General features: G+C 43.3%; 1 protein-coding gene across 1 annotated transcript in view; it reads left to right on the forward strand.

Moving 5' to 3' along the window:
* Positions 1-12513, forward strand: part of LOC131694171 (klaroid protein-like) — a 45680-nt gene extending 33167 nt beyond the window's left edge. The window contains exons 6-7 of the mRNA XM_058982649.1: positions 262-374; positions 592-12513. Of these exons, the coding sequence (XP_058838632.1) occupies positions 262-374; positions 592-810 (332 nt within the window). The 3' untranslated portion in view covers positions 811-12513. The remainder of the gene's footprint in view (positions 1-261; positions 375-591) is intronic.
* The last annotated feature ends 14426 nt before the right edge of the window (positions 12514-26939 follow it).

Consider the following 26939-nt stretch of genomic DNA (forward strand, 5'->3'; position numbering starts at 1 on the left):
AACTAGAATTTTGTGAAACAGGTTAAGGTAGTCAAGGTATCAAATAACACAATTGGAAATGCGTACAGTATAAAAAACCGTAGTACAGATATGTAATAAATACGCCAAACTGTTCCATCGGAGTTTGCTTGATAGCTTTTCAAATTTCTAGTCGTTGTACAGTTTTCATCTATTCCATTACCATTCCTAATTACCTATTGGACCATAAATGCTAATACAAAATTGTGACGTAACGCTTATTTCTCTCTTGGTTACTTCCAGTCATCCAGCTGAATAGCGACGTTCTCGTGACTGGCTTCTCGCTGGAACATATCTCTAAACTGCTTGCACCAAATGGACAAATTGATTCCGCTCCGATGAATTTCTCCGTTTGGGTAGGTCTCACCGTGTTGTGCATGCAAATCGTAGCCAGTAGACGTGTATTTTGCCTGCAGCCCGTAGAAAACCCAGCTGTTATCTGTGTGCATGTCTCCACTATTCTTTCTTCAACGTTCATTACTAGTTTTTTTCGGCATCATTTAGCGACATTAGCTGCATGACAACAACCGGTTGTGTCACCGTTTAATAATTTTTCTATTTGATTTAATCTAGGGCCTCGCCAACGAAAACGATCCTCATCCGATCCTGTTGGGTAACTACGTGTACGAGGACAACGGAGCCGCGCTGCAATACTTCCCGGTTGACAACCCGAATCGGCGGGAGCTGCGAGGACGAGCATTTCGTATTGTCGAGTTGCGCATCGAGTCCAACCATGGCAATGAGAACTACACGTGTCTGTATCGGTTCCGGGTGCACGGCGAAAGGCTGTGAGTGGAAACGTACAGTTGATTTTAGGTGGGGTCTCGGGGGTCGCTGTAAATAACTGGGGAGGAAGAAGTTTTAATTTTTATTTATTTATATTTTTAGTGGATAAGTCGATTTAACCACCTTCTTTTTTGTTGGGCTTAAGTTGTTTTTTTATTAGTTTTAGGAAGTATGCAAGATGATGGTGCAATAACTACCACTTTGGAATAGTTACGTATGTTCCCGTTTGGGGGAACAAGTGAGCACTTAATCAGGAACCAAATGTTAGAAGTTTAAGTGTGTAAAATTAGAAGCTTTGTTTCATCTTATTATTCTAACTAATGTTCTTTGAAAACTTCTACTTTTGTAGATATTTTCAAAGAATTTTCATCTGTCACTCACTCTTTGCTTTCCTTTACTACTATTAAAACCTAAACCCTACGTTAGATTTTATCTAGTTTGCATGAATGGAATTTAATGCTTTGGTGTGATGTTGTTTATTGTTTAAAAAAGGCTAAACGAACGTAACTTGCGTTTATGTTGCAATTAGAACTAAAAAAGTTTTAAGATTCAACTGAGAAAGTCTCGTTTTTCCCTAACTTTTGCACAACCTCCACTGTATTCGAGTCGTTGTAAGACTACTAATAGATTTTCAGGAAAATTTTCTCGACGGTGTGCAGCAAGACTGCGTTTTTCGTTTTCAAAGATGGCAGTTTTTCGAGACTTCCTTAGTTGAACTTTATGGCAGAAATTTATCGATTCTAGTACACACTTTGGGATATACAGTTTAAAAAGAAATATGGAGTAAAGTTTGACATAGCGCAAAGTGACATCAGTAGCAGAGCAAGTGCAATGAGCCTATTGACAGTATGATTTCCTTCTAATCGAAACTGAAATACATGACTGGTTCATGCGAACAGTGTAATTTAGTCAAGGTTTATTTTGACGGACTATAAGACCACCTTGGCCAATTCATGCATCGTGTTTAAACTCAGTGTATTTTATTAATCCACTCTTTATGCAACACTGTGTCATTACCATCGTTTTGATGTATACCATGTAACCAAAATGAATAAACTCCATTTCATGATCGTCACTTGTGAAGCACGAATTGCGAGCAGCGACGCCAGTTTTGCAAAAAAAAAAACTGAATCGTGTGAAAAGCGGCGTAGACTCAGGTGATTCGCATTTCTAATGCCAAAAGATCCTGACTCCTACGGTAGCAGACAAAGGGTTAAATCGCCGGTAAACTCTAAGCTTGCTCATATGACCTTTTCCACGCTTTTCTAAACTTTCTTCTTTCAACTCCTTGCTCTCCCTTGAGTACTACGGCTCTTAATATTGAAAAATACACTTCCTGTCCCTTGCTAATTAAACAACAGTTTCGCGTCGTCGCCTTCTTGCGAAAATTTTCAACCTGTCACTGCAGTGAGATGCAAATTCTCTTTCCTTTCTCCAATTCACAAAAGGCGTGTTCAACTATCGAGGTATCACGTCCTCAAGTACCTGCTCGAAATTATTTCGAGGTCATCATGAACGACGCATGCTTCGCCTGTTGTAAAAAATACTTCGACACCGAACAACATGGATTCTTCTCGAAACAATCTGTCGCAACAAATCTAGTGCTATTCACATCACTCTGTTTGTGTAACATGAATGCCGGTACTCATCTGCCATCTACTTGGATCTCAAGGCTGCTTTCGATAGAGTTGACCACTGAATTCCGCTTAAAGATCTCATCTTCAGCTATCGTTGCATGGTTCAGGTCATACTTAACGAACCACACTGTCCGCGTAAAAATTAGATCACTACCCTCGGAACATTTTTCGAATCTGTCTAGGGTTCCACAAAGCAGCAACTTGGTACCGCTTTTGTTTTCAATCTTCATTAATACTGTTGCTTTGTTACTGCCACCTAACTGCGGTTTATTTTTTGCTGATGATACAAAATTATTCAAGATCACTGGCCTTACTTCTTGGACTTCTTGGAACTTTAGCGTATCCTGGATACTTTCGTTGCGTGGTGTTTGTCGAACTTGCTGACGTTAAGCATAGACAAATGTCACATTATTTCCTACCATCTGAAGTTGAAACACAAACACCTTGAACTATCCTATCTCTGAACGCTCCCTCACACACGTACAACACATCAAGGACCTAGGTGTTATCCTGGACAGGGATAGCGTCAATACGATGACATCATTTCCCGAGCTAATCGGCAATAAGGTTTCATAAAAAAAACATCCGGCCGATTATCCTGCTCCCCTGCGTTGGGAAACCTAACACAACGGCTTATGACCTACATCGAAGAAAACTCATCTTGACCAGCACCATTTCGCTTTCCGCAAGGATGAAGGGACAGAAGCCTATCTTGGAGGGTTTGAAGTAATCCTGCGGTAGACCACGGCAGACGATCTGAATGCCGACTTAGCTATACTGGACTTCGCCAAGGTCTACAATACAGTTTACCGCGAGGGGGATATGCGGCAACTAACTTGCTGGGGAGTCTCCTGGAATTTTGTGAACTACATCAAGGATTACCTCAACAATCGTGTTTTCCGAGTGTGGAAGAAAACGGTGTACCGGTAGGGATCCGTCCTCGCTGTCACCTGAATCCTCTTTGCATCCCTGCCGTTTGTCTGCCGACGACATCACAATTGTCGTGGTGGGAAGATCCACCGCTCGATTGAGGATAAAGCTCCGAGCTGCAGTAAACGCCGACTGAAGATGGGCTGAAGCAACGTAGCCGCCGCCAAATGTTCAGTATCCCACTGTTGCAATTCCCTTTACCTAGCCACTAACAGACCGATCAAATTTGGACATGGTATCACGCTGGAACGCCCTGTACATAGACATTGGGATTCTACGGTATAGAATTAGGCAGCCATAACTTGAACGGACTTATGAGGATCTTTGTTCCCCTGTGCAACGGAACGACTCGGTTAGCTTCTAAACTTACTACTGAGCGCTCCCGCCGAAGCAGCCTGTGTCGAAGCTAGCATCCTCCTTTTTCGGTGAACGGCCGCCAACGTCATACTAAGACGCGCTCTTGGATTTCTCAAAAGGACTTCTGGTAGCACTTCTACTCTCCTCTTGAAAGTGGCTCAAAAAAAAAAAATTCCTAGAACACAGCGGCACAGATCTGCCAGAAATAACACGCCTCCATAGGACCCGGGACCGGCTCTGGTACACGAGAAACCCGAACACCACCATCAACCTACCCAGGTCGCTACGAGCAGGTCCTCCCCCCGAAATCGCTCAGTTAAAATACCGAGAGCTGATGAACTTACTATTCCCGAACCACGTTCGGATCTACACTGACGCTTCCAAGCTGTAAGAAAGAGTTTGAATGGGATCTGCGGAACTGGTCTGGCCTACCGCCTCCCCACAAGCTGCTCCGTTTTCTCGGTAGAAGTTGCTGTCATTAGTCTAGTGATTGCAAGAAGACCAGAGGGAAGGCCGACCATCATTGTAGCCACCCTTACCTTAGATATAGAAAACACCTGCGATCCGTCAACCACGATATGCTGGGTGTCTACTACGGGATCAACGGGAATGAGGAAGCGGATTCAGTGGGAGACAGGTTTCGAAGATTACTGACCGAATTGGTCCCATCAACAGATATTATCTCCCACTGCAATTCAAAAAACATGGCACGCTTAATTAGCCACTGGAGGAGCCAACTCTAACCTCCAAATAATCCAGGGAGAGCCGGAACTATGGATCAACCGGGGCAACAGGCTCGAGCAGAGCCCTCTCCCGCCTGCACGTTGATCAAAACCAAGATATCTCACTCACGTACGATCACGCGAACAGACCCACGCCCGCCCCCCTTCTGCCTGGTAGGCCAAACCAGGCTCACCGTCGAACATCTGGGGCCCTATTCTCACAGTCACGTCACCTAGTGACTAGAAGGAAATTTTGTTCTAGTCACCAAGTGACGTGACTGTGAGAATAGGCCCCCTAGTCGATTGTTCAAAATTCAAATACTATCGAAACATCCACCAACTACCGTCTTCAATCCAAGACATTCTGGCCGACAATCTAACAAGTGCGGAGATAAATATCTCATCCTTGAGAAATGTCGAGCTGCTCGAGAAACTCCCACGGACTCTTGGCTACATCCGGTCCTGCGTACTTCAAAACCCAAAGCACTTCAGTATCTACCCTCGAAAATCAGGTAAAACACCGAACACCGTTGAAAATGACGGAAATCGTGTCGTTAGAGACGGATTCTACTTCTTCACATGAATCTTTTAATATAATCGTGATACGTGTTGTTTTTCGTTACGAGGCTTTTTGCCTCTGCAAAGGAGTTGAATGTTATCAGTATCACTTGTCTTGTATGATGTAGCTGTATGTGTGAAACTTCTGTTTCCTTTTCACCTTGATCAATTGTTCCACCTCGCGCACTGTTGGTCTAAGACGTGTTCTGTCTATTGGCTATTTTCGGCAAATTTGAGACTAAGAGAAAACGAAAGCAATGAAATTGAAAGACGGATAGGTATTCTAGAGCTAATCAGTTATAAACTTAGAACGGAAAACTAGGACTAGGCAGGCTCATATGGACATGATCGAAAGGAAATGTGAAGAGTGCTTTGCCTTCTGCTAAGTAGGAGTTGGTCGTTGCACCCAAGTCTATCGCATGGTCTTTGATAGAGCATAACTCATCATCATGTTTTACCGCCGACACCGGCGAAAAATTGCCACTGTGTTAGTTGTTCTCGCTGCATTCTTACATAAATAGTCGGCGTGGCTATTGAAATTTGACCGATCGTCGACCATCACGCCCAGGGGCTTTAGCGCATGCAACGATAGAATTGACGATCCACCGGCACTGGTCACGACATGTTGAATTTTTCTGTTATGGTTGCTGACCAGCAATACCTCCGTTTTGTGGTGAATCAACTACAACTATGTAGCACTACGGTGATAGCCACTCAGCTGGCGCTGTTGAACGCGTTGTTCACATCGATCTACCGTTGAAACCCCTTTTCGGAATCCAAACTGCCCTTACTTTCAGCGTAGTTCGCCAGCCTGTTCATAATGACTTTTTAGGAGTTTTTCAAGAGTATCCAGCAGTTCTGTGGGCGTATCGGTTGCTAGATCTCCTGGTGACTTCCCTGGTTTTGGCAGGTAGATGGAAGATCCAGCACCATCATCTTCTGGATCTTCCATCGACCTGCTAGGTAGCCTTTGTCCAGGCATTGCTATAGTACTGTCCTGAACATGTTCAGAAACGCCAGGATCGCGGTCTTCAGTGTCACGTTGGGGTTACTGTCCGAACCGGATGCTTTCTTCGATTTAAGTCTTTATTCCACGGTATGGAACCGGTCGCTGGAGACCCGATCGTCACCAACATTTCCACCGTCTGCATCGACGCACGACGTAATTATGGCCATACGGTTGGGTGGTGCTTCGGCAAGAGATTCTCCACGATATTCTTTAATTTGTTAGAGCACCTTTCAGCCGGCGTCGTTTGACCCTTGATCGTGGCTAACACGACACGGTAAGCGTTGTTCCAGAGGTTCGCGTCTACTTCTCTGCACAGCTCCTTATAGACGGAGAACTTGCTCAACACTATCTCACGTTTAAATGCGGTCCTGACCGTCCGGAATGCCGGATCCGGATCTTCTCTAGCTGTCTCTGATCATGCTATCCGAACGTGTCTTCTGGCTTTTAGGTAGGCAGCACGGAGGGTCATTCCACCAAAACGCCGGATGTTGGCAGTTTCCCGGCTCCAATTACCTCGGCATTATTACGTCAAATTCTCGTTAGTGCTGCTGACAGCTTATCGGCGTTTGGAATTGGAGTGGTTCTGTCTGCATGAAGTGCTTCTACCCTTATCAAAGTCCTCCGCCACCATACAGTTCCACCGACCAGTGGTGGTCGTTATGTGTGTACTAGTTAGCAAGTCATGCTATCGATCAGCAACGAACTGCGTTACATCGATGATGGATCACCGATCTTCTTTACGGAATGTGCCAGCGGAGCCTTCGTTGCACAGCTTTACATCCAGCTTCGCCAGAGCTTCCACTAAGCTGTAACCTCTTTCGTTGGCCAGCCTGCTACCTCACTCTAAGGCCCAAGCGTTATAGTCTTCTCCTATAACAACCTGCGTTCGTCCGACTAACGAGTCGGATGGTGCGTCCAGCATCCGATTGTACTACACTGTTGTCCACTTTGAGGAACATAACAGATACATACGAATACATCATTGATCCTGGCGATCACGAAGCCACAGGCTTTCATATCACCTATTTATTTTTCTTACGAGTTTTCTACAATTAAGTCGGAGTTTGCCTTGATTAATCTATTCAGCTCCCGACTTTCCTCTTGTTTTCCGCCATTCTTTCCATATTTTATATATTATTTATATTATATTTCCTGATTGTACATCATATTATCATGATTTAGTCTGTTCCACAATATTCCGCCACGTCACTCGGTCAGTTGCTGCTTGTCTCCAACCTCTCAGGTGCCCGATACTCGCCAGGTTCTGCTCCACTCTGGTCCAGCCACCGGGAACGCTGCGCTCCTCTCCGTCTTGTAACCTGCCGGGTTGGAGGCGAAAACCAACTTGGTGGGGTTGTTGTCCGGCATCCTCACAACATGCCCCGCCCACCGTACCCTTCCAGCTTGAGCTACTTTTACTTGGCTCACCATAGAGTCGCGCAAGTTCGTGGTTCATCCTTCTCCTCCACACGCCATCCTCCTGCACACCACCGAAGATCGTTCTCAGCACCCTTCTTTCGAAGACTTCGAGTGCTTGCAGATCCTCCTCGAGCATTGTCCACGTTTCGTGCCCGTAAAGAACCACCGGTCTAATCAGTGTGTTGTACATAGTAAGCACAACTTCCAGAGATAATACGCCTTCTGATCGCCCGGCTGGTGTTATTGTCCTCAGTCACCAATGAGCCTAGATAGATGAACTCGTCAATCACCTCGAACTCGTCGCTGTCGATCGTAATACTACTGCCCAAGCGTTCTCTATCGCGATCGGTTCCGCCAGCCAGCATGTACTTCGTCTTAGACACATTTATCTTCAGTCCTACTCGGGCTGCTTCTCCCTTCAGTCGGGTATACAGATCTGCTACCGCCTCCTTGTTTCTACCGATTATGTCCACGTCGTCAGCGCAGCACACGAACTGTCCGGACCTCGTGAAAATCGTGCACCGCATGTTGAACCCCGCTCTTCGCATTACACCTTGTCTTAGTACCCTGCGTGTTTCAAACGGGCCCGAGAGGCCGCCAGAAATTTTGACACAACACCTTACACAATCCATCGTAGCCTTAACCAGTCTTGTCAGCTTCCCAGGGAAGCCGTTCTCGTTCATCATTTTCCATAGCTCCACACGGTCCACCGTGTCATATGCGGCTTTAAAGTCGATGAACAGGTGATGTGTCGGGACCTGGTATTCACGGCATTTTTGGAGGATTTGCCGTATAGTAAAGATTTTGTTGTTTGTTGATCTGCCGTTGATGAAACCGGCCTGATAACTCCCGACAAATCCATTTACCAGCGGTGATAGGCGCCAGAACAGAAACTTTGTAAGCGGCATTTGTCACCGTGATCGCTCCGTAGTTTTCACATTCCAATTTGTCGCCTTTCTTGTATTCCGTCAGTTTCTCCGGACCCACCTTGAAGAGTTCCGCTCCTAGACCATCCTTACCAGCTGCCTTGTTGTTCTTGAGCTGTTGAATAGCCTCGTTAACCTCATTCATAGTGGGCGCCGGTACATCCCCGTCGGCTGCGACACTGACATAATCGTCCTTCTCGAACGCCCGATTGTCCGCCTGCGCACCATTCAGATGTTCATTGTAGTGCTGCCTCCACCTTTCGACCACCTCACGTTCGTCCGTCAAGATGCCACCTTCCTTGTCTCTACACATTTCGGCTCGCGGCACGAAACCGTTGCGAGAGTCATTCAGCTTCTTGAGCAGCTCTATCTCCTCTTTCTCTCAGACTCTTCCGGGCGGCGCTATTTGTCCTGATAAAGACGAGTCTGCTGTTTTCGCTTCTGTCGATATGACTCCACGTTCTGACGAGTGGCTTGAAGCTTCTCGTCCAATATCTCTTGGCATTCTCCATCGAACCAATCGTTCCGTCGACTCCTCTGTACGTATCCCAGGTCGCTCTCCGCAGTGCTGCTTATGGTTGCTTTAGTTCTGGTCCAGCAGTCCTCAAAGGCAGCTCCTCCTCCGGTGGCAGCGCTGCTTCAAGATGCTGCGCGTACGTTGTCGCGACGTTGGTTTCCCTCGGTCGGTCCAGGTTATACCGTGGCGGGCGCCGGTATTTTACACTGTTCACTACGGATAGTTTTGGACGCAGTTTAACCATCACCAGATTGTGGTCCGAGTCGATGTTACCGCCCCGATAGGTCCTTACTTCGATAATGTCCGAGAAGTGCCGTCCATCATTCAGAACATGATCAATTTGCGTTTCTGTTTGTTGCGGTGATCTCCAGGTGTATTGGTGCAGGAGGCGGAGCTGGAAGAAGGTGCTCCCTATGGCCATGTTTTTAGAGGTGGCGAAATCGATTAGTCTTAGGCCGTTCTCGTTCGTCTGCTGGTGGACGCTGAACCTTCCAATTACCGGTCTGTATTGCACCTCCTGGCCAACCTGAGCATTAAGGTCGCCGATGACGATCTTGACATCATGGCTTGGGCAGCGATCGTATTCACGCTCCAGCTGCGCGTAGAATTCGTCCTTGTCGTTATCGCTACTTCCGAGGTGGGGACTACGCACGTTAATTATGCTGATGTTGAAGAACCGGCCGTTGATACTCAACCTGCACATTCTGTCGCTGACCGGCCACCATCCGATCACACGGTTTTGCATCTCCCCCACCACCATAAAAGCTGCTCCCAGCTCGCGTGTATTGCCGCAGCTCTGGTAGATGGTGTGGTTCCCGCGAAAGACCCGCACCGTAGATCCCTTCCAACACACCTCCTGCAGCGCCACAATGTCGAACTTGCGGTCATTCACTATATCGGCAAGTATGCGAGTGCTCCCGATAAAGCTAAGCGACCTGCAGTTCCATGTCCCAAGTTTCCAGTCTCTTGTCCGTTTCCGTTGCGTACGTCTGTGCCAATTTTGTCCATCCGAAATTTCTTGTTGAACTTCCTGAGCATGCTATTTTTATGGGCGGCTAGGTAGGCCTGCCCCAACCTTGCAGCACGGCGGAAGGATCACGGGAGGAGCGAGATTTGAGCTATGCGCTTATTTAAAGGCTATCACTGTTGGTTGAGTGGTAAGCGTGATAGCCACTTTGCTTCTTTTACGTCGTTTCAATCCTCTGCGTCCAGCGGTGAATTACCGCAAACCATTTAGATCCTGATTCCATAGGCTATTTAGCTTCGATTTCCGTGAGCTATTTATATCCCAGTTTTGTCGCGATCGCGATCGGATAGTCCCTGGAGGTGAACTCACGTTACTCCGACTGAGAGTTCTTCGGTGGCGGAATTTTTCCCCATACCGACACTTGTTTCCTTGAGCAGTGGTGGGATTTCTCTAGGCACCGATGTCCGTTTAGTGAGTCAATTATCCCCGACTGTGGACTGACCAGCTGATTGTGGTAGAGATGAGAGTCATGATCAGGCAGGATGATTTTAAATTTAGTTGCTTGATTTCTGTTCACAGTTCAGTGATTGCCTCGCATAGCGCTGAGATTGAGTTCTCTTCTGTTTGTATAGAGAGACTCCGGAAGTGCAAATTTTCGTAGAGATCTGCGCATTTATCACACATCTAATATAGATTTTTCTTGTGCGAAGTACAATAATTCAACAAAGAATGAGGTACAGTTGGAGTGTCTGAGCAACCTGTCAGGTGAACGACACTGTTGGCTGAGTGGTAAGCGTGATAGCCACTAACTTCAGTGGGTCTGAGTTCAATCCCAGCCGATGTCGTTGAGATTTTCTGAGCTGAATAATTTATGGTCATGTCTTCCTTTGGAAGGGTCGTATAGCCGTTGGTTCCGGATGGGTCAATATCTAGGGTCCAGATTCTGGAGTCACCTCTCTGGTGACTGGTACTCAGTGCATACAAAGGTCCACAGAAAATGAACAAAAAAATCCTGTCAGGTGGAAAACACCTCCATAGAAACCATGATAAACAACGTGATCAATTCCGATGACCGTTTCAGAGCACTTTCCGTAGATCATTGTTACATTTTCTAGTTATCTATTTGGAAATGGTTCCTAAACCAATGTCCTGATAAAGTGGTACCGCGATAGTAGTTTGTTAGATCATTTTGCTCTATTTGGCATGTGCACTAACAATCTGATGCAAAGTCCGTCGTAACGGGGTTGGTATGCTAAAAGTCATAGCTTTGCTTTGTGTTCGAAGGAAATTCCGAATCTTCGATCCAGTTCAGAACTGTTCGAATGAATATTTGGATATTGCTTGTGGCACTGAAAACTGGATTCTAACGGCGCTGCGCACTTCCCAGTCTTCGCTTGAATTCTTCTCATAGACTGATTAGTTTGACTGGTCTGTCTATGAAAATAACATCTCTATCACTTGAAATACATGTGTTTTGTCAGCTCACCGTTTTAAGATCACTCGCACTTTGAAAGTTCAGAAGTCCAGGTTAGTAGGTGGGTAGTGCGCAATAATAATATCAAAATCATTGTCTTATGCCAACGGCGCATCAGAAGAGCTGGTGAGACATTTAGTTTTCATTGAAAATAAAAAAAATCACCAATAGGTATGAAATTTGGAGTTGAATGTTTCTATAGAACCAGTCCTTAGATAAATAAAGTAGATATAAAAAGCACAGTCGATCATACAAAATGAATTGCACAAATTGTACCATAGTTTCTAAAAGCATTTCGCACAGACACTGCACCACAGAATCACCTTCGAATTTTAATGTTCCATTTACGTTTACGTTGTTGAACTCATTCACGGAAGTGTTGCTACTTAAGCTCTTATCAGTTGACCAGTACCTACCAGTAAACAAAAATCAACTGTGTAAGAGTACAGTCCAGATACTGAAACCATATGGACTACTTGTTTGCTCCGATTCTTAGCTTAATTCAAGTTCGCAGTATATATCACATTAACATTTTTAGAGTCTAAGATTGATGTGAAACGAAAGTGTCTACTTACGGTTGCCTTAATATCTAGGTTAAGTAGTTCTAAGTTAGCCATAATTATATTAGACTTGAGTTCTTAGTTATGTAAATCGAATGCTAATATCGCAGATTATCCCACAGTATACTCTCTCTCTCTCTCTCTCTCTCTTTTTTACTCGGTTTTAAGCAGTTTAAGCTTTCAAAATAATCCAGAATTATTCACCATAATCGACCGTTTTCAGTACATCGACAATTACCATTTTAAGTCCCAAAGTCACTAATTATCAGTGTTAAGTTACATTAATTACCAATGAGTCAATTTCGTAATAAACCATATGTATTTCTTTAGTGTGTTTGTTTGCTCGTTCTAATTCGTATCAATTACTACTAATCGTTTTAGCATAAAACCCAGTACAAAGTAAACGGTTAATTGTGTGCTAACCCGTTCGTAAGCTAAACCTCAACGGATTCCATTTCGCAGTATCAAAATTTGTTGTTAACGAGTTATAACTTATTCGCCATTCAAAATGTTTTTTTTTATCGGGGTAGCTTTTTATGTAATAGCACCGCATTTTGTTCATTTTACATCCTATATTTCTGGCTCACTGCAGCAGTGAGTCAATTTATTAATAAAGAAACCTAATGTATGCAATTTTAGCGTCCATCCCACTTCCTTATCTCTTAAAACCGTCCGAAAATGACCTTTCCAGCGTGTGTGATAAAATGATTTTCTTTTTCTTTCAATGACCACCATTTACTACCACGCTGACTGACTGATTGTGTGTAGGCGGGTGTGTAGGAGCAGGTACGGTACTAACCATTTGACCTAAACTGTACAAAACGAAGGAAGCCCCTGGTTTCTGCCTGCTTGCGAGAAGCATCGAGCAACCTTTTCCAACCCTTCCCCCTTGGTTTGTTGAAAATGTGGTGTTTATTTTTAGATAACCTATTTTCACCTGTCGTCCCACTGCAGCAAATGTGACACTTCGTACCGGTCGGGAGTTTTCCTTATGTCTCTCGCACTAAAAAATAGTCGGTAGCTAAAGTTTCTGGAAATAGCTTCCGGTATTTTATTTTTTCAATGAATCATTAATATTTCTTTTCAGTTGCTTGGTCACTTCCGTACTGTTGCAGGATTCGATGCTATACTGTCTTCACTAAAAGGTAGGAAATTAATGTATCCTACCGGGGAAGCCAGAGCAGTGCTTGATCTTATGAGGATGGAGTACCATAATTGCAGCAATTAGTTAGTGTGGCGGAGTCGACAGTCGTGAGTGGCATGCGATAATTGAAGCATTACGGAAGTTTTTATAGCTCTTAAGGATAACCAAATTAAAATACAGTCAGTGGTCACAAGTGAATTATTTGCGGCAGAGCTCAGAAATGTTAACATCCCAGGGTAAGCTTGAAACGGGAACGAAATTAAACTCATGTACACCGCGCTGAAGGTAATGTTTCAGTTGTGTGCCTCATCTTTCATTCGATCGATGCAGCGCATTCATTCAGTTATTTTTGGATCAAATTCAACTTCAGTTGCAAACTGAATTGGGTTTCATTGCAGGGTCTGAGCGGAATAAAGGAATAAAAATGCACCAAACATAGACTGCGCAGTTTACTTATGCTCTAAAAGATAAAAAACGCCGAATTCGGCCGTCGATTTGTTCCTAGGTTCTGCCCCAAATGGAAGAACGGCGTGTCCGCAAAAGAACGCGAACAGTGGCACATTTGACAAATACAAATCAGATTCAAGATAATCTGCATGAGTTGTAGGCATGATTGTGCAATACAATTCTCGGCGGCGAACCCTCTGGAAACCTCCAAAAGCCTCAGCGGCGTAGTAGAGGGGTTTGAGGACAGCCTACCCCCCCCCCCTCCGCCCACCGAAATGTTTTATTGAAATATGAAAAATTGAAGACGTTCGACAATAATGTGCCTAATATTTTAAATAGATTTCCCTAAGTTTCTTCTGCAAATGTTATTCTCTGAGAATATTTGCTTGTAATGAATATTGGAGGCAGACCTCGGCACCTACCTTTTGGCTCGCTATGGAGGCTAGGTCTACCACCGAGAACTACAGATCGCGACGAATCGGGGAGCTAAATGGCTTACATGGTATCGAGAGAAATTCCTCCATCGGGAAACTACCAGTCGGAGTAGGGTAGTTTCACCGCCGGGAAATATCCGAGTAGATCTCGATAAATTCTGGGAGCTAAATGCCTCAAGGGCTCGCTGGTAACCGCTGGTAACCGCCGACAATGATACCAACAGAGAAATTCAGAGACGAATCTTGGCGGGAAATCGGGCCTACTTTGGACTCCGAAGGACGCTCCGGTCGAACAAAATTCGCCGCCGCACGAAGTTAATTTTCTATAAGACACCGGTCTGGTCCTCTACGACCATGAGACCTGGACTATGCTCGTGGAGAACCAATGCGCCCTTGGAGTTTTCGAACGAAAGGTGTCGCGTACCATCTACGGTGGCGTGCAGATGGAAGACGGAACGTGGCGCAGGCAAATGAACCATGAGTTGCATCAGCTGCTGTAAGAATCATCCATCGCACATACCGCAAAAATAGGACTTTTGCGGTGGGCTGGACGCGTCGTAAGAATGCCAGACGACGACCCTGCGAAGATGATTCTTGAGGGCGACCCTACAGGAACAAGAAGACGGGGCGCACAGCGAGTACGGTGGATCGACCAGATAGAGGACGACCTGCGGACCCTTCGAAGACTGCGAGGCTGGCGACAAGCAGCAACCGACCGAGTGGAGTGGAGACGGCTTCAGCATACAGCGAGAGACAACAAGGCTCTAGCCTGAACGGTAAGGTAAGTAAATGCCTCAAGGAAACGGGTGAATTCCACTGTCGGGGTATTCTCAGTCGCATTAAGGTAAGTTTACCGTCAGTGACTATCCGATTCAGGTAGATCGTAACAAAGGTGGGAACTACAAAACTCTTAGAAACCGGAGCTAAATGGCTCACTGACTCGGGATATGAATAGCTCACAAAAACGAAAACTGAAAGGTACGCAGGAAACAGGCTGAACAACGGAGCTAAGAACGTTTAGGCTGCTGATATATCAAGAACGGTTGTGACGACTTGCGGCGCCACAATGCCACTAAAACTGGAGCCACACAGAAGACGGCGTTTAGCTTACTGGTGGAACGAGACTCACAGTACGTTACGCGCTGTTTATCTCACAACTAGAAGTCGGGCTCAAAGAGCAGGATCAAATCAGGAGACGCAAGGCGGTGGCGGTTCTAGAAGCTAGGGCCGCTTGAAAACGAGAGATCAAGCTTAGCAAGCCAGATTGCCATAAGGAGCTGTACTGAGAAGTAGACGCCAATTCCTGAAAGGATGCGTACCGAGCCGTGATGGTGAAAATTAAGGGACCGTCGACGTTAGCTGAAATGTATCCTGGTGAGCTGAAGAAATTCGTTGGGGATCTCTTCCCGAAGCACGATCGCTGTCCAAGATGCAGTTGGGATTCCGCAATGGAGCATCGACAGTGGATACAATTCGGACAGTACTCGGGAATGTGGAGAAGGTATCTAAACGGAAGCGAAAATGAGATCGATACTGTGCCACTGGGAAGCGATCGACACAGCACTGCACAGAATGAATATCCCGAAGAGCTACTTCCAGAGCAGAGTGCTGCTGTACGATACGAACGAAGGACAGAAGTCAAAGCGAGTGACAGGGGGTGTTCCTCAGGGTTCCATTCTCGGTCCAACTCCTTGGAACGGGATGTACGGTGGGGTCTTGACATTGCGGCTCAGGAAAGTGAAAGTCGTGGGTTTCGCTGATGACGTGTCACTAACGGTGATGGGTGTTTGTGCCGGAGATCGAGAACTGAATGAACGGGGTCAAGCTACAGATAGCTCACCTCAAGACGGAGATTCTGTTGGTCAGCAACTGCAAAGCGGTTGAGCGGATACAGATCGACGTCGGAGGGCACGTGATTGCGTCGAAGCATGCACTGAAGCAATTGGGAGTGATAATCGACGGCTGGTTGAGTTTGAACAATTACGTTGACTACGGCGGTGCTGACAACGAACGCAACAGCGAGGACCATGCCAAACGTCAGCGAACCAAGAAGCAGCACCAGATATCTGCTATCTAGTGTTTCGTCATCGATACAGCGATATGGGGATCCTGCCTGGGGTGTTGCGCTAAAAACCAAGCGGAATCACGAAAAGCTGAACAGGACGCTCCGGTTGATGGCCGTACGAGTCGTGAGCGTGTACAGAACAATATCGTCGGAGGCAGTATGTGTTATCGCCGGGATGATCCTCATCAGCGTTACCCTGGCGGAGGATATCGAGTGCTACAATCGGAGAAGCTCCAGAATCGTGAGGAAGATGGTGAGAACCGTTTCTATGGCGAGGAGGCAGCAGGAATGGGATAATATTAGAGAAGGGAAGGTGTTACTCCCGGCTCATCCCAAACCTGTCGACGTGTGTTAATAGAAAGCACGGAGTGGTGAACACGAAACGTCTGTGTCTGGAGTACGAGAACGTCGAGGAGACACCGGAGCACATGGTCTTCGCATGTCCGAGGTTCGAAGTGACACGCAGGGAAATGCTTGAAACGGGAGGACTGGACATCAACCCGGATAATGTCGTCTACAGAACGACAAGCGACGTAAACACGTGGAATGGCGGTAGTAGGCTAGATCCACCGCCGAGGACTAGTCGAGTAGACTGTAATAGAGCGCCGGGTATGGGTCGTCGGGGTGCCACCGAACCGGAAACCATCCTCCACCCGGAGTCGCCAGGCCGACTACGGCATCCTATCGGGTGGTCCTATAGATATAGAGAAAACCAAGAAAGAATCCATATCGGGAGAACTTCTTTCGCCGGAGAACTCTCCGTCGGCGTATACTAGATATACCACCGGGGCCTAGACTGAGTAAATCGCGACGAGACACCACCAGTCGCGGGTTGTCGGGGCACCAGCGAACCAGACGCCCTGCTCCACCGGAATCGCCGAACTGACCTCGGTATCTGGTTGGTGTGCTCGCTTTCGGGAGAACTTCTCTTGTCGGGGAACTCTCCGTCGGGCTAGGCTAGGTCCATCGGCATGGACTAGACCGAGAAGTCGCGAACAAGTCGGTAGCTCAACAAGAAAGTGCTGCTAAACGGTACAAATGAGCCGAAGAGATCAGTAAATTAGAAAGTCTGAAGTTTGCCGCTCAGATTATCCTCGTAGGGTAAGGGAAGAGCACAAATTCTCGACCCACGGCTAGCTGTCCTACTGGAAGAACTAACTACTAAGTAGTTGGATTAGAGTGTGTGCAGTACACATACAACATTTCTCCGAAGTAATGCCGTAAGGTAGTGTTGGAGAGGATTTAGGTTCCGTCCAAGAGTAGTTGTTTTAGTGGGTCGGGTGGCTGCCCAAATCCGTTCCCTGAGTTGTTGGTTTTTGTACATTTTTTTCCTGCTCAGGGTGCTTTTGAACATTTTTTCGGCCCTTAAGGGCTGTGGCAAAAAGTACCTAATTTTTTATTCTTTTCGAAGAAGTAATATGACTTAGACATGTGCGCTATTCTGCAAAATGTTTTTTAAGGTTTCATCTATAAAATAAAAATTTTCGAATGTAAGGTGTCAAAAATGGCGTCCAAAATGGTGGCGCTCTCGGAACAAGATTTTTCGAATCTGCGGGTATTCTCGTTTTTGAACCATTCAACCAATCAACTTCGTGTTTTGCCCACCTAGAAGAAGACAACATTATCGGGCGCTGTAACCTACAAAATCGCAATATTTTGATTATAACCGATTTTTTATAGCCGGCCAAAGCGGAAAAATCATGCGAAAAAACGATATTTTATTTTCAAGTGACCGCCACTTTGTTTATGTATCTAATTTGTTCATGTTTTTTAGGTTGGAGCGCCTCTACGGAATGTAATCTTCAAGGTCGTTTTAGTTTGCTGCTTGAAGACGATGAAGTGCGACCTGCATCGTGCCAGCAGATGAGGTCAGTTTTCAAAACACCTTTTGCTGGAGTCGCCAATTTGGACGCCATTTTGAAACCTTAATAAACATTTTGCAGAATAGCGCACATGTCTAAGTCATTTTATTTCTTCATCAAAAATTATCAAACATTAGGTACTTTTTGCACAATTATAAAGGAAGATCCCCTTAAAAAAAGAAAGCACTTACCCAGTCAAAAAGGGCAAGTTGCTGGCTAACGGGGGGCTATTTGCCAACTCGGAAGCGCTAATTGCCCTTCAATTTACCAGCAAATTGCTGGCAATTAGGGGGCTATTTCAAATGCAACATTTGGGCGATTTGCCGCTGTCATTTTTGGCCGCTCTACTCGCCGTTAAATCGCCCCCAAATCGCCCACGGAGCGCGCCATTTAATCGCCCTTAATTGCCTAATATGAAAATTACAAATAATACTAATTTTCGGATTCACTATTTACTCACATAAACTTAATAGTATACTATAGTATATAGGTTATCACCACCAAACTATAGAAAGAATCAATGGTGAAATTGGTATTGCACACCAAAACTTACCACAATCTGAGACTTTAGGTCAGAGATCTTGCTCCACTATAATTACACACGATTCCAGAGTTTCCCACACTCTTGGCTAAATGAAGTGCACTAGACAAATAAAATACAAGCGAGAACACGCCAATTGTTTGAAAAAACAATTTTAAGCTTAATCCAAACATGAACCGCCATGTTAGAAAAACCCAAAATTAGGCAATCCATGAGACGTTTCTGATCAGCTGATTATTTCTTGTTTATTTATTCTGACGTTACTCCGAGGGGTGCGACGTCCGACAATATCGTTGATTCGATCCAACATCAAACGAATCGGACTAACAAAGTTGTTTGTCGGACGAGTTTTTCTGTTCGCAGGAGTAGACTTGTTGACAGAACCCACCGCTGAATTGTCAAACAAACGTCTAATGGATTGCCTAATACATCCAAGTCAATTTCAGTCGCCTGAAAATTTGACTAAGTATTGAAATCGCCTTTAAATCGCATTCGCAAATTGCATTTGTTCCTAGGGGCAATTAGGCGAGTTGAGTCAAACGTCAAACTGTTTAATTCGCCTGACCATGTTCGTCCGCATTTTTTTTGACCGGGTATGGTCGGTGTTAAGTCAGCCCGGATTAAGTCGCAAAACATCAAAAAATTAGATAATGATAACACTGGTTAAAGAATTTCTTCAGCTACATTCGACCTTTGCCAAATTTGAAATATGTAACCATAAACAAAAATTATGGCAACAAATAGTTTTCAATTATAACGTAGAGGATTCTGCGATTCAAACTTTAAACCCATTTTTCTCGAAATCAATATTGTCAGTCCGGTCTGACTTAACACCGACCATGTATATCCACAGACATTTTCCGATCTCGACGAACTGAGTCGATTGGTATAATGAGATGAATAGAGGGACTGTGATGAATTAGGGAGTGTCCACCCTACCTATAAATTTTGTAAGCCATGGACAGACTTGTTATAAACACTTCAACACACAATGAGGGCTGATATCCCTCCCTCAGGATGAGGTAGAAAAGAATGATGCAACGGGAGCATCTCTAGCGTTGTGTGTGAGGACCCGAAAAATGAGAGAGTTCCTCTCTTGCTCAACGAAATGATGTGGAAAAATATTTTATTACGCATGGGATATTTGCTCCGTGGAGGAGAGTGGGCTACACCTCATGATGATTCAAGAGGAGTTTGTGATGTCCTCACACGCCTTGTGAGGAGGTAATGATTAGTTGCTATGAGGTTTTGTTATATGGGTTTGATGCGTGTGCAAAGTTTATTTCTGATGTATATTTTTGTTTTTGAAATGAATGTATAGTTAAGCGTTGCATGAAGCAATTCAACTGTTTAAATATATACATAGTTTTCAAATATGTATAGGGTCATGAGCCTCTTTTCGCCCTATTACAATTAGCTCTTAACCCATTTGAAACCATTGGTTAGAGTAGCGTTTGCCATATATTTGTACTATCTTTTGACTTAAATGGTAGTGCGATATTTTGGGCACCAGATTAGAGTTTTCGTTGCACTCAAACAGAAGTATTCCATCATTCTCGGGCCATTTATTATTTTACTAGTGGTTCTTAGGAACGAAGCCAACGTGTTGGTGCCAATTTATAGAAATTTCATCGATTGTACTACCCATGATCGCATAGTTGTCCCGTTTTCTATGGGATTTCCTATCTTTATGGGACTGATATGCGATCATGGGCAGTGTAGGCCTCGTAAGTGATAAAATAGTACAGTACCCTCCTTAAGGGGCCATAATTTACCAAGCGATATATTATTAAAATATAATACTCGTTTAGGAAGAAGTAGTTAGGTATCAAAAATTGCTACGTTTTTTGACGTATGGCACCTAGGGTTCGTCGCGGTTGCGGTAATTACCGCAGCCGCGCGGTGTTTACCGCACCCGCACCGCAAAAACAGCGGTGCGGTGAGACACTTTTTCTCGCGGATGCGGTGCGGGAAATGAGCTTTTACCGCGCGGTATTACCGCAAACGCACTTCAAAAAATAATTGATAAAGTCTGCAGTCTGCATTAAAAAGTGAATTAAAGCTATGACTTTTACCATTTAAGAAGGACGCAACTAGATTGATTTTCTGAACGAATACTTAGCAATGTCATTATAAGGAACATCTCTCTCTCTCTCTCTCTCTCTCTCTCTCTCTCTCTCTCTCTCTCAGAACGTTGGAGTTTTATTTATTACCCTACAATAGAGAAACATGATAAACATTTAATTGCTCTAATTTCCATAGACTTGACAATGATTTGAAAAGAAATCTGAATATAATCTGTATTCGACCCATCGCTACTTGATTTTTTACATTTTGGTCATTCAAACATGATAAAGCATACTGTTACTAAGAAATAAAATCTATAAGCTGTGTCCAATATAATTTGGCACCATTATTTTAACGACATATTTTGAAAACTATTTATTTTATACTTCAAAGAAAAAAATTACAAATAAACCTTTTCAAATACATAAAACGCAAAATCCAATCATTGAAAAACAATTGAATTTTACTGTCAAATCCAATTACAAAATGCGTCCTTCTTCTTTCTTTGCACTTTGAAGGCAATACATTCGTTAAAAAATCGGTTAACATGTTATTTAAAAAATAATAATGACGTTGTAAAGCACTCCCGTAGGTACCTGGGCAATGATGTGAGAAAGAACTCTGCGAAATTTCTAAACGATTAGTATAGGAGGTTTTAAGTTAGTGTGTACACCGCATTTTTTCGAGTTTCCTCCTGAAAATTCAATGCCACTCACCCAATTTTTAATACTTTGCAATGAAAATTTACAAATGTCAATCAATCTGTTTAAAACATTATTTATCTTCTAGGGGGATTATTTAGTGAAATCAGTATCAAAATAAGAAGCTTCGTCTTCTGCTCCGAATATAGGGAAAAAAGGTAAACCTCTTACAAACCTATAACTAAACTATTTATGGAGAAGCGTTTCGAGTTCGAAAACAAAATTTGTGAATCTGATTGAATTGGTATGAAAGCTGTAAAATGTTCGTATTTAAGCGCAACGAAAACTCGAATCGAGTGTTCCAATTATTGCCTTACCTTTTAAACCAATGCGTTGAACAAAGATGGGAAAAACTGCTCTAACCAACGGCTACAAATTAGTAGGGTGATAATAGAAACAGGCCGAAAATAGGCTCATTACCCTAGCGTTGAAAGATAATCAGAATAGCATAAAATTTTCGACTATATATAATTTTGCCTGTCGATAATTATCTCATTTTAAAAATGTATTGCCCATTGGAAATTAATCCGCACAAACTTTCTACTTTGACATTTAGTAATAAATAAACACAAACAACTATTTTTTAAAAACTTCATTACTTGGAAACTAACCGGCCAAAACAGTAATAGAGATAAAAACGAAACTATTTGATAAAAACATTTTTTTTTAAATTTTATTGAGAAGAACGCTAGAATAGAATCGAATATTTTGCACCCATTTTACTTGGACGCGATTTCATGTTGTATTAGATTTCAAAATCAAAATATTTATCTTCTATTATGGTGTTATTGAGCTTGACGAATAGTATTGATTTTAAATTTTCCGAGCTTAGTGTTGTCTGATCGTTAGTATTTTACCAAAGTCACTGAATCCTCGCTCAATTGAAACCTGTGTACAAGAAGTGCTCAAGGCCGTTTGCCACAGTAGAGTCAAAACTGGGTCCTCCAGCCTCTTACATTCCCACCACATGATGATATCTAGAGAAAATTTTCAATAGGACGTAAGTAACATTGAGAGCCTCTCTTTGTTTACTTTCTCTTTTACTACAATATTATGCAAAGAGTAGAGTAGTAAATGTTGAAATGGCCGAGTAATGAACAGAAGAGAAAGACCTCAAAGAGAATCTCTCATTGTTACTTACTTCCTATTGAAAATTTTCTCTAGATATCCATATTCCACGAAGCACTGATCTATACCACGAAAATTATACTTATACCCATCCTACGCAGCAGACAAAATTCCATTAAAACAAGAGAGGGAAACGCTCCACACTCTCAGCATTTTGGAAGAGGGATTCCAACCCATCTTCAATCAGTTTTGCGCTCTCGCCTCTCCTGTGTGATGCACATAACATCCTCTAATCATTGAACAAGTCATCACCTCTGATGATGAGTTTGCTTGTTGAGTGGGAGAAGAGTTTTTTTTCTGCTATTGGAGAGGTGTGTGAAGTCCTCCTCAGAATATTGATACCTCACCTCATTTTGGCATCATGAGTGATGTTCTAGCAAGCCTGGCCATGGATTTACGACTTCATCTCATCAGTAGCTGGCAGAACCGACTCTGCTCTCAGACTATATCGGACTGGCCAATTTTTTGCTTATGAACACAAGTCCTTCTCTATCTTTGGATATGACATCTTGTGCTAGATACTGATGCGACGACTACTGTACTAGATACTGACTGATGAGACGAAGTTGAAACGACATACACTAGCGTAGTTGGTAAACCCAAATGAAATTTGTCTAGGAATGGGAATAGCGTAGTTGGTAAAACAATTGTTTTGTACGCAGCTCATCTGGGTTCACTCTAACTCGAAAACGGGTGCAAATGACCCTATAGTTAAAACCTGTAACATCTAAACGAAGTAAAATTGTAATCGAAAAAAAGGTAAACCACCCAAAAGGGTAAAAAGTTTAATAAAATAAATTCACCGCATAAAAATTCCTTAGTCGAGCGTGACAGAAATTTGTTGTTGGATGTTAAATAGCTGTCTTAGAAAATGTTTCACCTATTATAACAAGCTGCCGCCTACTCCAAGTCAAATGATACTCCAACCACGTTATTTGTGTCGCAATCTATCTTCAGCTCTAACCCGGTAGTAAATTAAACTGGAACAACTTAAATTACATGTTCAAAGCTATGTTATTCTATTTAACAAGACCAAAAGGTGTCAAGCGTAGAAAACGGCAGTCTCTTGATTACATTCAAATTAGTCATTCAACCCAGACATGCTACATGCAGACCTCTAGAGGCCACATTGAAGATACATATTTGCTGGAACATCCATGGCTTCTGTGATCCAACACAACAGTTTCAAACAATTGCAGCGATAGGTATCAGGTATGGTTTATTTACTGCATCATGAACCTGACTTCCGTGAGCATACATCCTGCTAGTGTTGGTTTAGAATTGATTGTCTTGCTCTAAATTCACCCCCATGCTTTCAATAGTATGTAAAACTGTACCGTACCGGGGTCAGTGATGGACAAGATTCTTAAACACACATTGTATACATATCTCTTGTCATCGCCGGCGTGTTTGCCCTATGGACGGATCAAACCAGCTACATTATCCTAACCAATTAAAATTCTTCCTATTCAAATGGTTTCGTTTGACACACTGCACTGTTCGTAGGTACGGCTGTTCTGCTTATCCCAAACACCCTGAATCCTACTAGATCCGGTTTGATGGCACAGGTTGGATCGGTAGTTTTTGGACACGAAACTACCATCGATGGCCCATATGTATACTAAAATCTTTGTAGAGAATTTCTTGGAAGTATTAATAATTTGTCAGATTTGTTTGTAAAAGTCGATAGTTCGATTGCATCAAATTGATTTTTCACAAAATAGTTTCATATTTTTGGTCTACTCTGTGCAATGCATCTCTCGTTTCTCTTGCCAAGCGGGCATTCCCATTCTGTCCGAACCATTACTGAACCGGTACAGCTTTGTGTACCCTGTTTGAATATTTTATTCGATTTTATGCATATTTTCTTAATATTTTATTCATCATTTAGTAGAGCACCAGCGATCCCTCCAGCTTTCCATCGTTAGTAGTCACACTGGTGGAAACTCATCGCGTGCAGAAGCTGGAGGCTAGAGCCTCGCCGGAGATAAGGGACTGGAAAGTAAAAATGATTTTCTGAAGCTATCACACAACCACAGAACGACAACGGACCGAGCAGTCTGTGGCGATGTGGCGGAGAAAATGTGGTTCATCTGTTATAAAGCGGAACTTACTAGTTTGAATGGAAGTAGAGCGTTTGATCGTTTTGAATCATTCAAAAATCCCCTTTAATCATTTTAAATTGAAACTAAAAAGTACAGGTAGGGTCTTCCGTATGTACGTAGGAGACTTTACCGCATCACTTTCCTCTGAACTTTGGCGATAAGACAACCACAAAGTGCACGTGCAAATCAGCGAATTTCGATATCCTTCAGTAGGATAACATCAGTTCCACGAATCATTCCAGTCTTCTCACGAGAAACCCACCAACAGTCGTTGATTTTATCTCATAGGAATCTATGCGTGCGAAATTTTTTTAGCTTGTTGGGAAATTTTAAAATAGTTTCTATTTTAGATACGTTCTAAATTCAAAAAAAAAAATCCAAGCCAAATTCGACCACCAAAACTGATTTCAATTAAATGAGGTTATTACATATTACGTATTGTACAATGAACATTTAAAATCGAAATTTCGGACCCCTTCCGAAATTTTTGTTCTGGATCCACCACTGTGTCCTTAATATAGACATAGGGTTGCCACTTCTGGAGAGGCTTTAACCCGGAGATTTTCCCAGACCGTCGAAGGGGGGGGGGGGGTGGATTTTGGGTGGAACTAGACAGAAATTTGGATCAAAGCGATTGCTCGGCATTTTAGAGCAGTTTAATTGCTTTTTATTACTACGTTAGAGTAAAGCTATAAATTGTTCACGTTTGAGAACGATTTTTTCGGTTTAATCAGGTGTAGTATTTCACTTCCCCGACTAAGTGTATGGAATATAAAAGCACCAGCTACTCTCGCTGTGGAGGATAAGTGAAACGAGCATTGCTCTCCTCCACAACTAACAGGAAAAGGCGAGCAAAGGAGGCAGGCAGCGGTATCGCATGGGAAGCACTTTGTGGTGTCGGTTATTCATCACCAGAGGACGCAACAAAGGGGTAAAACTCACCTTTCAAGCCAACTGTTAAGGGTGGCTGCAGGAGTACCAACAACACCGGAAGAACTCGATGTTGCTCTAGCCAGTTGGATTGGAACAAATCTGCCATACCTTGGTGCAGCACCACTAACGGTGAAGTAAGTTGGTAAAATTTTTATTTTTCATTTTCATTGCATTGTGAATCAGCAATATTTGGTGAACTCATCCTCGCCACCTTGAAACGAAGAGTTAGTCGGACTCTGGTTCAGAGTAATAGTTAACTTAGACTTTTTAAATATTTTGTAAAGAATTAAATAATTCCACAAAAATTGAAATTGCGCTTCTTCCCACCAAACCCGGAGAAATTGATTTAAAACCCGGAGGCCCGGAGATCGATTCCGAAAACCGGAGTCTCCGGGTCAAACCCGGAGGGATGGCAACCCTATATAGACAGGAAGTATTTATAATGTTCAGCATATCTGTCGTATTATAAGTTATCTTCGTCTGATGTTTTTAAAAGCGCTGTATTATATTGCAGCAGAAATGGGCTTCCACTCGTTGTAGGTGAAGCTAGAACAGTGAGTCTAGTTATGTACGGTATGCAAACTAGTCTCGATGGCGGGCTTAAGACATGTTGTATATATATTTCGAACAACATCAGATGTTGCTTCAAGCTGTACGAGTTAAGCTATTCGACAGTTTTCACGGTGCCACCTGTGTTACTGCTTGGTAAAGCCAAAGTAATGTCGAAGGAGGTCAATTGTGATTGTTTGATGTATTCTTGTTAATCACACATTGAAGCAGAACGCACCTGTCAAAATATAGAACTGATCTAGATGAAAGTTGTCAAAATAATGCTCATTTCCATCCAAGATACTTTGCTGAAGACTCTAATTCTTTAGGTTACATACCCAGGGCGCAAGAGGTTTTGAGCGTCGAAAGCAGCATTCTGTCCCACTGTGCGGACTATATTATTGGCTCGAATCAAAACTCGTCGAAATGTCACTTGACGATAGTCAAGTCAAAAAACATGATAAAATAAGCTTACCCTATTCATAGGATTCTAGAGTGCCACCCACCAAATCTTCTTAGCTTTATTTTCTTATTCGTAGGTGAAGTTGGTGTTAAACAAAACGTAAAAATATTTAATAACTTTGAAACGAATGGGTATTTTTGCATACAGTCTTCGACAATATTATGTAATTTTGATACCTACACATTTGTGTTGAACATGGTTTGCACGAAAAGTCACAATAAAAAAGTTATATTAAAAAAACTTGATGTAAGGGGGTTTCCATATAAAATGCCTTATACATCGATAACCTTTAGTCCTACAAGCTAATGTTCTTCAACAAAATTCTTCACCATGAGCATTTCTAAAACTTTGTCAAAGACACCAACTTTCTATCTCGTCAGTATAAAAAGTTAATTCCTACACAGACACCCTGTGAATATATTCGATGGTTTGGCCTCTAGTTCACGTTTGTTGGTGTTTCCGACCACTGTGCATCGTGAGATGGGGTTACTGAATCGAGTATTCACCTCGAGAACAGGTAGCGACACCACCCAGAATGGCTTACATTTTGGGAAATTTTACGGAGGTTAGGAAAAAGATCGACGAGCTCTATGAGTTCGTGGAGGACAAGCACACTGTGC

The sequence above is a fragment of the Topomyia yanbarensis genome, chromosome 3, assembly GCF_030247195.1.
Source record: "Topomyia yanbarensis strain Yona2022 chromosome 3, ASM3024719v1, whole genome shotgun sequence".
Lineage (NCBI taxonomy): Eukaryota > Metazoa > Arthropoda > Insecta > Diptera > Culicidae > Topomyia > Topomyia yanbarensis.